This window comes from Gordionus sp. m RMFG-2023, chromosome 1 (genome assembly GCF_954871325.1).
Source record: "Gordionus sp. m RMFG-2023 chromosome 1, tfGorSpeb1-WG-v2, whole genome shotgun sequence".
NCBI classification, from domain to species: domain Eukaryota; kingdom Metazoa; phylum Nematomorpha; class Gordioida; order Chordodea; family Parachordodidae; genus Gordionus; species Gordionus sp. m RMFG-2023.
The window spans coordinates 18,074,519-18,087,049 of NC_088775.1; the positions used below are offsets into that span (position 1 = coordinate 18,074,519).

Here is a 12,531-nt window from a genome sequence, read left to right on the forward strand (position 1 = left end):
CCAGAAGCCACAGACTTAACACGCCAATCAATTTTTGAGCCGTTGATTAAAAATTTTCTTAAAATACTCTCATCGAATTTCCCGCTTCAATTCATATTTAACTATCATAAAATACCCATTGTACTAGTGTTTATGAATAGTAGGGAGCATTACCAACTCGTATAGGTCTTTTTATCAGATGAACAATTAGGAGTTGTCATATTAAATTGGATGTGGCATCGTTCCATCTCATGAGTTATCATATTAAATTGGATGTGACATCGTTCCATCTCATTCAAATGTAAAAAGTTGGTTGATTCCAAGTGACATCGTCTTAATTGTATATATAGTAAAGGCCGATATGCAAGGTATGCGGCTATTAATTCAATATAGCCATAATCTTACGAAGATCCGAATACCAAACATCCTGGAGCCTGCTAATTTATCATCAGTTGATGGCCTGAGCCCAGATGGTTTAACTTTAGTAACTTAGTCCTTTAGCTAAATCCTTGATTTGAGTTCACAATCACATACATTTCTTCTTTTCCAGAAAATATTAATTTAAATTAGGATAATACTGCCGAGACAAAATTATAAATAAATTCTCTAAATTTATTAATTAGGCTTTTATACCAATCCTTATCTCTTCCCTTGGACATGTGTCATGTGAAACTAAGTTTTTAAAAAAAAATATAGGCGGATAATTAGAGCCATTCGTTTTAAAAGAAATAAATTATTTAAAGAAATCCCGGAAACGATATCCAAAATTCCCTAGTATTCAAAATAATTTCTAACATTTTTATTAATTCGAAAAATGTTTCCCTTCCCTCGAGGCATATTTTTTCGGTCAATTTTTTTGCATTCTTAATGAGATTGTAATAGAATAGTTGCCCTAAAAAACAAATTAACTTTGCATCACAAAAATTGGCTTTTTTCCTATTAAATATTTATTTATTGGAACCAATACGATTCACTTGTGCCGGGAAAAAGAATTCTCGGTCTGGGCAGGTTTTTTTGATTTTTTTTTTGCAAACTTAGGATGGGAATTTTACATTAGTTGACAATTATTCAAATAATTAATTATAATCTTTCATTCCACTAAAAAAAACGCAAAAATTAGGTTTTCCATAGTGATGATGATATTTAGCAATTACGGTGGGGGAAAATACTGGTATTTCAATCACGCGCCTTGGAATGGATTTACTATCACTGATCTCGTATTTCCTTTGTAAATATTTGATATTTCATATATTCTTATAGGGCATACGTCCAAACCCCACAAAATAATATGTTTTATATATCTTTACCTGTTAATTGGGCGGATGATGGTAAAATGCCTAAACCTTTTATATTCTTATTTTAATCAATTCGTGCTTTATATCTTTACTAGATAAACTAGAGAAGTAAAGAAACATGATTCAACGTTACAGTTTTTTTCAGAAAGATACTTAGGGTTTCTGGAACCGATTCCGAAGGATTCGAGATTCGGCAGAAAATTTAATATTGCATCTTATATTTTCTAGTATCAATTGAAACCAGTGACCTAATTATATAATTTACTTTGATATCTATTGCGCATTTAAACTATAACACAATATTTATGATTTTATGTAAAGTTTTGTGTTTGCTATGGGTTTTTCCTTTGTGATATCGCTGAGAAAGAAGTTCAGCGCAAACTTCATATTGAACAAATGGAAAATTGTAAGGCAAGTGATTATACGGTCTTTGTTGCTTTTCTTTCTTGGATTCATAGTGAGCAATATAAAAGGTTTATTTTATTTATTTTACTCAAATTATTAAATTACATGAAAGTTTATTATGCAATCTCATCATTTTATAAACCATAAATCATTAACCACTATTTTGGTATAGTTCCCATCTTGCAAGATGACCCAATCATGAACCGAGCCGCTTTTGAATAGTCTGCAGTTTTAAAATATTTTATAAAAATGTATAACATTTGAAATATAATTTTAACGTTTAGCGGAAAATTTATTAGAATTTAGAATAATGGGCGTTCTCCAAAGGCTAGCATTCGTGTATCTCCTTCTGTCATCTATCCTATTGCTTCCTTTATTCCCTAAGGTTAATTCTTATATAAGCTCAATTAATATATAATATACAGAGTTGATAAAATATAATTTTTGAATCAGGAGCAGACTGGCGTGGTTTTGGCTTCTTAGCTAAATTACTTTATCGACCAACCCTATACCCATCATCTTGCTGGCCTTCGTCTCTCATTTGCACCGGGTAGAAACCTTTTTAAAGGCTTTTTTATATTTTTGGTTTGACGAAAACATGTCCAAAACGATGGATTAAAAATTATATTACATATTATAGCTATTATAATTTTTTATCCATAAAGAGAAAAAAACAGAGCATGACTTGGTAGAGCTAATAATTTATTTTAGGAATTTTTCATATAAAATAAAATGTACCTGCACTTCGTCCAGAGCCAAATGCCAAAACAAAAAGTTTGGAAGAACTAAATTTAATACCAAATAGGCAAATTTAATCATGCACGAAAAAGTCATTCTCATTCTACTACTTTTAATAAATGAATTTAGCCGTTTTGGTTGTCACTATTTCCTATAAGTTGTTGTATTTTTGAGATTTTTTAGATCACTTCACAATATAAAATCATACTTATGGTATATATAAAATTCTAGACATTTTACAGAGGCCTGTGAAAGCCCGTTTTTTTTGAAATTTTTATTTCCTTTATTTCTCTAATTTTTATTTGGGTTTCCTTAATTGTGGTTTTTAAAGTGTAACCGAATTTATTTCCCCCAGGCTGTCAAAAATCCCATGGCCTATACACATAAAATAGTTAAAAATGATACATATTGCACAGAGAAATAGACTTTATTGCACATATTAAATCACTCATATTACAAATATTTAATAAATTTATCATTTAGTTATAAATATGGACAATTAATAAGAATTTCTTCTAGTTCAATTTGCTCCAACAATTCTCTTTCAACGGGCATCAATAAAAAAATTCCTCCAATATATATTGTCAAATACTCCCCCCCCCCTTTTCACAATTCACTTACATAAGTTGATAATGTCAAAATACATTGGCAAAAAAATGAGATTAATTAATATTTTTTTCATCAAAATGTCACTGAGGCAAATATTGTGTATTCATTATAGGCTCTTTATTCACCGAAAACCTTTTGGTCAGACTATTTTTAATTTGATCAATTATTGACTCGAGTTCATCTTTGCATTTGTCACTGTACGTCCTCCTTGTTCAACTTAATCTATTTGGCATTTCATTATGCACTCATATATCTAATAGCTTTAAGTCGAAAATCTTTTAAATCTATAGCCATTTTTATAGATTTATTGTGGATAGATATGAGGGTTATAAATGATATGGAGAATTTGTCATTTTTAATGATTTCCCAAGCTGATTAAATATCTATAATTTTTCAGATAAAAGTGACCTCCCTCATTCATTATATAAAATTTCCAAAAAATTGAGCTTAGCGATTTATATTTGCACAAATTTTTAATCAAGATTGAGTTTAACAATCAATTAATACTGTATTATTATTAATAAAACATCCATGCCAAGCTGATTAAATTAATTATATTATACCTAAGGTTTTGCTTAATTCCAATGCAACAATATTTAATATTATTTACATAAAATGTATAAATCAATTAAAACTTATTATCATTCAAACGGAAAATGGATTTTGTATAAATGAATAATATAGCCAAATGATAATCCTCGATGTTATGTATTGATTAAAAGTATGGGGGGGGGCTATAAATAAAAAAAATAGCCATAGATATTATAATATATATCTAAATGCTAAAAAAATGAAATTTTAATAATATAAAACATGAATTAAAGAAAAAAAGCTATTTTTTATTTTTTAGGTCTCATTTTTCTTCTATCAACTATAAATATCGACATTTTTGCAGCCAGGTAGCCAAAATGCCCACTTGGTCTTATGGTCAGTCCGCCACTGTTTTGAAATTTTTTTAACCTTTATAACCCCACCCTGGGCTTTATTATAGGGTAACGTAATAAAATAGTACCGAATTTGCATATTAATTCTATTTTCCCTAAATAATTTACTATATTTTTGAAAAAATGATTCTTATATGATCATATATGATGGCGTACATATTTATAGTTTAATGTTGAAAGTGGCAATCACGTGAGACATATTTTTCGCGTAACCATACATAATTTATATAAACGAAGTATTTATAAAAATGTGACATTTCATTTTTTAAAAATGTTTTTTAGAACCGAATATTATTTCGTCATAAACTGTCGGACATATTGGAATTTTTATCAATGGCTTTATTATGTTCATTGCAACTTATTTATATATTCGGCAAAGCTCTGAATTGCCCTAGGTTTGACGAAATTTTTTTTTAAAAAATTATTTATTATTTATATAATCAGCTGTAAGTTAAGGTTTTATTTATTTTTTTCAAGTTTTATTTAAAAAAGAAACAATATATGCTTATGAAGACGGTGCAGCCCGAATTGACCCTTAGTAATTTTTGAAATGGGTTTTCGACCCAGCCGGATGTACTATGATAAGTTCAATACAGTGATATTAACAAAATGGTATTTCTTTCACTATGAGTAATGCTCTCATTACCATTATTGACAAGAGTAATACACATGATAAAAGTAATGTATATTAAAGGTCCTCAAGGCCTGGCTCGTTTCGGCCTCTTAAGATTTTTGCTCTGCTACCTCCCATTATTTAAATGTTTGCCCGGTTGTAAGAACCCTATAAATAAATTTCTAATTCGGCTCGAAAAATTTAACGAAAAGTCTGGCACAGTCTTTTAAAATTTTATAAAATCGAGGCCCGGCCCTTTAATATTAATATGCTAAAAAATGATGGAAAGATGTTACACTCGATTCCAAGCTCTAAAAACCATTATTTCATGAACTCAGAACAAAATTAAGATTAATTTTGCACATATACAGTTTACAAAAAATATTTAGCTACTAAAAAATATCGAATAAATTTTAAGTAATGGCGATAATTGGGTTTGGAATATGTTTTTTTATAACAAAGGTAAATTTTTTTTTTATTTACTAGAAAAGGTTCAATAGAAAATTAAAATTTGCTGAAATATTTATAGAACAAAATTAAATAAAATATATAATTTATTATTTTAATTCAATTACAAAAAAAAATATATGAAATAAATCTAGCGCCAACCAAATCTAAACATCAACTAATTAATCCTGCTAATATGCTTTAATGCCCTAAGGCCTAAAACCAGGAATTTTTTTATTGGAAGAATAAAATATTTATTATTATTCTAAAAAAGATTAGGGTTAAAATTGAAGGCAACAATGATGCGGGTTAGAATTAATATTATACTAAAAAATGGATGTTATTACATATAATAAATATATTACCCTATAAAATCATGTGTCTAACCAAACCTTAAAAATTGATCTAAAACTATATAATATAATATTTATTACCGAACCAAATTTTTTAAAGAAATTTAAAGCAGCTAACGGATCCTCTATAAACCTATATAATCCGAATTTGCATTTATTTTATAAGTATTAAATAATATTTCTTTTTATTGTGTCTTATCTTCTCTAGGCCGTTATTTTAAACTAATATGTATTTTAAAAAAATGAATCTATTATGTAAATAATACACTTGTAGTATTATTTAGTATATCCCTAAAAACAATATATATCAATCTATATTGTTAAATAAGTATATATAATCATTTTATTGTCTGATCCTAGTGTATAATTTTCTATTCCATATTTCCAAATAGAGGTGGGCGCGGGCCGTGAAATCGGCGTGAGTGTGAATAAATTTTAAATTCCAAGGCGTGACGGGCCTTCCCAAAATTTTCCCCGGGCGTGATCGGGCGTGAACATAAATTTCCCGTGAATCACGGAAATTTAAATTTTTAAAATTGTTTTTTATAAATATAAATTTGCAATTTTTTAATTATATTATATATTTTCTTATTTAATTTAGTTATTTTTTAAAAAAAAATAATTTATGAAAACTAAAAATCTTCCGCATTATATAAACAACATCCGGTATCATTTTGTTAGTTCAATTTTCTTTTTATGTTTAGGTGTTTTTTATCGCGAGACTTTATGCTAAATTTTGCTTAAACTTTTTACAGAAAAGTCAGTTATATTTTATTTGTAAAGATCTTCAATCTTTAAATGCAACAGAAAGTGAAGGATTTTAAAGCTAGGCAAGAGATAAATGTTGGTGTTACATATGGATAACAAAATATAAAAGTTGTGAACCGGAAAACTCTCATGAATACTATAGGTCCAAAAATATACCATAAAATAAAATTTAAGATTAAAAGCATGATCAATAATAATTACTTGTCCATAATCACTGATATTTGACGGATGACTATAAAAATCTAAGTTTTTTAACCATTACAGGACATATTATCATTAAGGATTTTAAATTAAAAACTTGGCCACAAGGGCAATGGATGAAAAAAAACGTCAAAATTAAAAGTGTAGTCAATTCAATTTTAGGAGAATATTCAGAAGTAGAAAATTATTTAAAATGTAGTTGTGAGTGATAACGGAGCAAATCTTATAAGTGCATTCAAAGATGACGAAACGCTAGCATGTATATGCCATATACTAAATAATATTATGCATTATATTTTTGACAATTGTTTAACTGAAATAGCCTTAAATATAAATGGTGTAAAAAAATAGTACAATATTTCAATCAATCTACAGCTAATATCAAACTAAGCCACATCCTTAAGATGTAAAAGCGAGAATAACGAGATGGAACTCTAAATATATCATGATACACAGAGTTTCTTAAAATCATATTCTGAAATACAGGTGTACTTGTTTAGCAAGCAAAAATTAAATAAATTTGCCACAATTGATATTAGTATCATACGCGAGTTAGATAAATTTTTATCAATATTTAAAGAATGCTCGGATAATCTGAGAGCAGATTCTCCTCCCACAATAAATGAAGTTTTTCTATGGAAACAAAAATTAATAAAATTTTGTTAACCTTCTAAACGTGATACAATAATAATCAAAACCTTAAAATACAGAACAAGATTTCTTTTAAAAGATTATTATGCAGCCACTACATAAGGTAGGCTTAATTCTAGATTCGAATTTCAAAAGACTTAAGTTTTTAATAAAAGAAGAAAATGATATATATATAACAATCATAAAAATGCTAAATGATATAAAAATAGATGATATGCATAAGTCGATGCCAATTATCATTTATAACTTTCCTAACTTATCCTAAACTCATACAAAACCGTATATTCTAAATGGTCAATATCACTTTCCAAATTCATCCTACACTCATAAAAGACCGTATATTCTAAAAAAAGAGAATTTCTAGATGATTCTGATGAAGCATCAACATCACCTATGAAAGCTGTGAGGATGAACTTAAAAGATTCATATAAGATAAATAACGACAATATTTTGAAGTTTTGGAAGCAGGAATATTCATTTCCTTTTTTGATAAAATTATCGAGTAAAATTTTGTCAGCTGCAAGTTCGGCTTCTAGTGAAAAGTTATTTTCTGTAGCCAATCTCTTATTAGAGACGCATACACAATTGAAATAAAAAAAGATGGACATTCTTCTTTTACTAAATAAATTTCGATTTATAGATTATATTTATTTTTTGTTATTAATATGGATTAGGAAATTAGAGAAATAAATAGAATCAATTCAAAAAAGTGTAAAATTATAGCAATAGTTTTGAAAAATTTAAAAACACCGTGAATTTTCTGGCGTGACGGGCGTGAATCAAAATATTGCTTGTCGTGGAGCGGGCGGGTCGAGTCGAAAATATTTTAATGGTAAGCGTGAGTGAGCGTGAATTTTTTATAGCCACCGTGAGCGGACGGATCGTGAATGAAAAATTAGGCCCGCGCCCACCACCTCTATTTCCAAAGACAAAATAATATATTCAAATTACAACAAAAAAATAAATAAATCTGTTTTTTATTTCTTTTTCCATGGTCCTTTTGTTTTTCTCCTTTTCATTCGTCACCTTACATATTTCCATATATGACACTACTATAATATTACTAATAAATATTAATCTTTCTTAAAATGAACGATACTTTTATCATGGTATTACTTTTATCGCATTGTTCCTTGTGCCCTACACCGGCCTATAAATTTTTTTTGCCCGGCTTGGCTCGTAAAATAATGCTATGATCTGGAATAGATTATGAAGGAAAAAGACTTAAATTTAAATTTCCTGTCCGAATTTTTTGGAATTTGGGCCATAGCGCTCCGATTTTAATGCTTAAGGAATAAATTTTATTAATTTATTTTCAGCGAATTTATGTTTAATAAATTAACATTGTTTTTCCTATTTTTTAACTAAAAAAACCCAGAGGTTATAATAATCCAGGAGGCCTATACGATAATTCATCGTTTAAACAGTGTGTAGGTGGGATAACTGGATATATAGATAGAGTTATTTTGACTCCCAAGCATATGTACCAACATCCTACATTTAAAGTAAGCCAGATGGGTCTATTAATTTTTACTAAGGAATAATCATTTAATTTGATTGAGTTATAAAATTTGCACACAGCTCGGCCCAGCCTAAAAGATATTTGACGCAGTCCGATCTAGTTCGAAAGCATTTTGGGAGTTTGGGTCGGGCCGCGCAATCTAATATAGATTATTCGTTATATTTATGATAAATTATGCAAACCGCTATTTTTATTTTAACGCAAGGAATTATATATGACCGATATCCCTTTCGACCCTGAGGGAATACTGGGAACTTTTTCAGCTACAATTTTAGCCTATATTGGAGCACGAGTATGTTTATTTATTAATAAAATATTTATTGCTGTTTCTTAAATAATAATATTTTTTATAAAGATTTTAATTATAATTTAATAGGCATTTTTCAAGCTAAAATGAGTTTGAATAAAAATGATTTGCATAATTTTATATACTTTATAGTTTTTCCCAACAATGGTGTGTAGTTACGTATTATTAAAGAAAGAACCCTATTAACAATGGCATATATATACCACTCAACAGTAACGCGTTATTTTTTTTAACTTTAAACGGCGCTATTTATTGATTTTTTAAGTATCTTAATTAATTAAAATATTATTACTTAAAATAAATCCTTTTATTTATGAAACTGGAAATTATATTTTACAAGATAACAAAATTTATCTCTGATATACAACTGTTAAAAAAAATAAGTAGCAAGACAAATCTAATAAAATATTTAATGATATATAAATAATAATTTGAATAATTTTTTAAAATAAGAAATAAAAGTTAACTTAATAAAATGCTATGATATGAAATAATATAAAGATCCAAATAATGTAAAGTTATTTGAAAAACAATATCAAATAAAATGTTTTAAGAAAAATAATTAAATAATGTAACTTATAATTGAATATGTTAATTTATGGTTTTAAACATAATCTAAAAATGCTTATTAAATTTTATTAAGCTCATATGTTTTAAATTATTAAAATTAACCATCTCAACAATTAAATTTTCAGACAACCTACAGAGGTCAAATTCTTTAGTCCCCGGATTTATAAAAATTCCCCATTAGCTTGTGTAACTAATTTTCGTTTTAGAAATTGGTTTTAAAAGATCAAAAATATCAGAAACGAATGAATGACTAAATGATTTCATCTCATAAATTTTCCAGATGGTAAATAATTCATTTTTTAAAAAAAAATTCGGCCAGGTCCGAGTTTTACACATTTTTAAAATTTATAAATTTCGGTAAGACTTTGGGTTCTGTAAATTGGTTCAAAATCCGGGTCAGGCACAAACTTAAAAAAATTTCTAAAAAATAAAAATGCCAAATGATGTTTTCGCTTTTTATTCAAATTTTTCTTTGTTAATAGCGGTTTGTCAGGGTAAGCCAGTTTCTATTATGGTCCTGGGCATCGTGATTTGTGTGACCCATTATTCTTTTAGTTTTTCTCGAGTGTTGTGGTCATAACGTGATTTTGGAGCGGTTATTCTTTACGATCGCGTTTGATTCCTGAAATCACACTTTTAGGTGTCTTAAGACGTTACCACTTTCCCACCACTTTGAGATAGAAAATATGATTTTGAAGGAGTTTATTTAAATAAAATGATAATTAAAATTTATCTCCGACTACAAAACAATTCGATATCTTTTATTTAGCTTAATAAAAATGTACTAAATATTTTATAATTTTTTCAATTATGAATTCAGACCAGCCTCGGGCTTGAAAAGTTTAGTAATAATTAGTAGGCTTTTACTTTGAACCTGCATCTGATTTTTAAATATAATCTTTCCTTAAAACAGCAGTATAAAATGAGTTTTTATTTGACCTGGAAATTGCCATTAAACGGAGAAGAAGATTAATATACGCCTAATTTTTACCAAACGATAAATTTATTCAGGCTGCCAAAGTATTCGTATTATACAACAAATCCCAAAATTATAACTCGATTATGAAAATATGGGGCTTATCAGCTTGCATAATGGTAATTTTAATTTAAAAGATAAATGATACTTATTTGTAACATTTCATAATTATCACATAACTCTCTTCTTTAAGGGGGGGGGAGTGACTAATCCACACTACACCAATAGCTTTTTGCTCCCGAAATATTTTATTGTAATATTTTTCGAAAGAAATCAGGTATGATTATGACCGTATCAGGTCAATTCAGCGAAACTTTTATCGCGAAAAGTTTTTATAGCGAAGGTAAAATCGCGAAACCAATTCTGCGAATTTGTCTCCGCGAAATATTTATAGCGAAGACAATTTCGCGAAGCCATTGTCGCGAATTTATTAGAGCGAATACATTTTAGCGAAACATTTTACGCGAACACTTTACAGCGAATTTTTTATCGCGAATATGTGCGCGAAGTCATTATCGCGAGCGCATTACCGCGAAACAATAAATATATTGCGAATGCATTTATTTAAAAGAAAACAACATATTATTTATTATTTGATGTTTTTTAATAAAAAATGATATGCTACTATTGTAATATTATTTTTGTTACAATTTATTATGATTTTCACGCCATATTTCTTGAAGTTCAAAAAGATTTTTGTACATATTATGATAAAAATTTTAAATCTTCTTTTGTAAATATATCTTTTTTGAGAATTCTTTTGTGAAATTTATTATAAATAAATATACAATTTTTAGGTGAAATCTTTTATAGTTTTTTTTTATCATTTTTGTAAAATTATCTATTTCTTAAGTATATTAAAAGAGGTTTTCTAAATAATTTTTTTAAATATTTATATTTAACTTATTTATGTTATTTTATGATCTTTTTAAGGATAATATTTTAATGTGACAATTGTCATTCGTTATTTTTAAGATTTTTGAAATTTTTTAACTCAAAAGGGTAAAAATATCACTTATATTGTAAAGATGTTAAATTATAAATTCAATGAAGATGTTCCTTGGAAATATGCAATTATCATAATCGGTATTATTAAACATATTAGATTTTTTTAACGCTAATGGGCAAAAATATGTATTTTTAACATGTTAAATTATAATTTCAATTAGGATGTACCATATAAAAGCGACAATAGTCATAATCATTATTTTTAAAGTTTTTTTACAATTTTTTGACGCAAATGGGCAAAAATATAAGTTGTTACATATTAAAATAAAATTTCAGTGAAGATGTACCATAGATATAAGTTAAAATTGTCATAATCGTTATTTATAAAGTTTTTTGAATTTTTTTGTTGTAAATGGGTAAAAATATAGATTGTAAACATGCTTAATTAAAATTTCATGAAGATCTACCATTGAAAAACAATTGTCATAATCGTTGTTTATAAAGTTTTTTGAATTTTTTTGTTGCAAATGGGTAAAAATAGATTGTAAACATGCTAAATTAAAATTTCATGAAGATCTACCATTCAAAAGTGACAATTTTCATAATCGTTATTTTTAAAGATTTTTGAATTTTTTTGACTAAAATGCGTTAAAATAAATATTGCTGGCATGTTTAAATAAAACTTCAGTGAAGATGTAACCTAGATAAGTGACAATTATCATAATCATTATTTTTAAATTTTTTTAACGTAAATGGGTAAAAATATAGATTGTAAACATGTTAAATTAAAATTTCATGAAGATGTACCATAGAAAAGTGACAATTGTCATAATCGTTATTTTATAACTTTTTTGAATTTTTTTGACGTAAATGGGCTAAAATAAGTATTGCTAACATGTTTAAATAAAATTTCAGTGAAGATGTACCATAGATAAGTTACAATTTTCATAATCGTTGTTTATTTTGAATTCTTTAGTTGTAAATGGGTAAAAGTATAGATTGTAAACATGCTAAATTAAAATTTCATGAAGATATACCATTGAAAAGTGACAATTGTCATAATCGTTATTTTTAAAGTTTTTTGAATTTTTTTGACCAAAATGGGTTAGAATAAATATTGCTAGCATGTTTAAATAAAACTTCAGTGAAGGTGTACCCAAGATAAGTGACAATTGTCAAAATTGTTATTTTTAAAGTTTTTTGTA

At 27.2% G+C, this 12,531-nt stretch overlaps 1 protein-coding gene across 8 annotated transcripts in view; it reads left to right on the forward strand.

Moving 5' to 3' along the window:
• LOC135922857 (heparan-alpha-glucosaminide N-acetyltransferase-like) overlaps positions 1-12,531 on the forward strand; it is a 41,650-nt gene that overhangs the window by 16,477 nt on the left and 12,642 nt on the right. For 7 of the 8 annotated variants that reach the window (XR_010571054.1, XM_065457353.1, XM_065457354.1 and 4 more), the window contains 7 exons: positions 1,100-1,207; positions 1,596-1,747; positions 1,964-2,064; positions 4,253-4,365; positions 8,382-8,508; positions 8,731-8,817; positions 10,414-10,497. Coding sequence is in view for 6 of the 8 variants with exons in the window: in XM_065457353.1 (XP_065313425.1) it covers positions 1,100-1,207; positions 1,596-1,747; positions 1,964-2,064; positions 4,253-4,365; positions 8,382-8,508; positions 8,731-8,817; positions 10,414-10,497 (772 nt within the window). In the remaining 2 variants the exon portion in view is untranslated. Of the gene's footprint in view, positions 1-1,099; positions 1,208-1,595; positions 1,748-1,963; positions 2,065-4,252; positions 4,366-8,381; positions 8,509-8,730; positions 8,818-8,964; positions 9,045-10,413; positions 10,498-12,531 lie in introns of all 8 variants that reach the window. The other variant, XR_010571055.1, reaches the window with a different exon arrangement.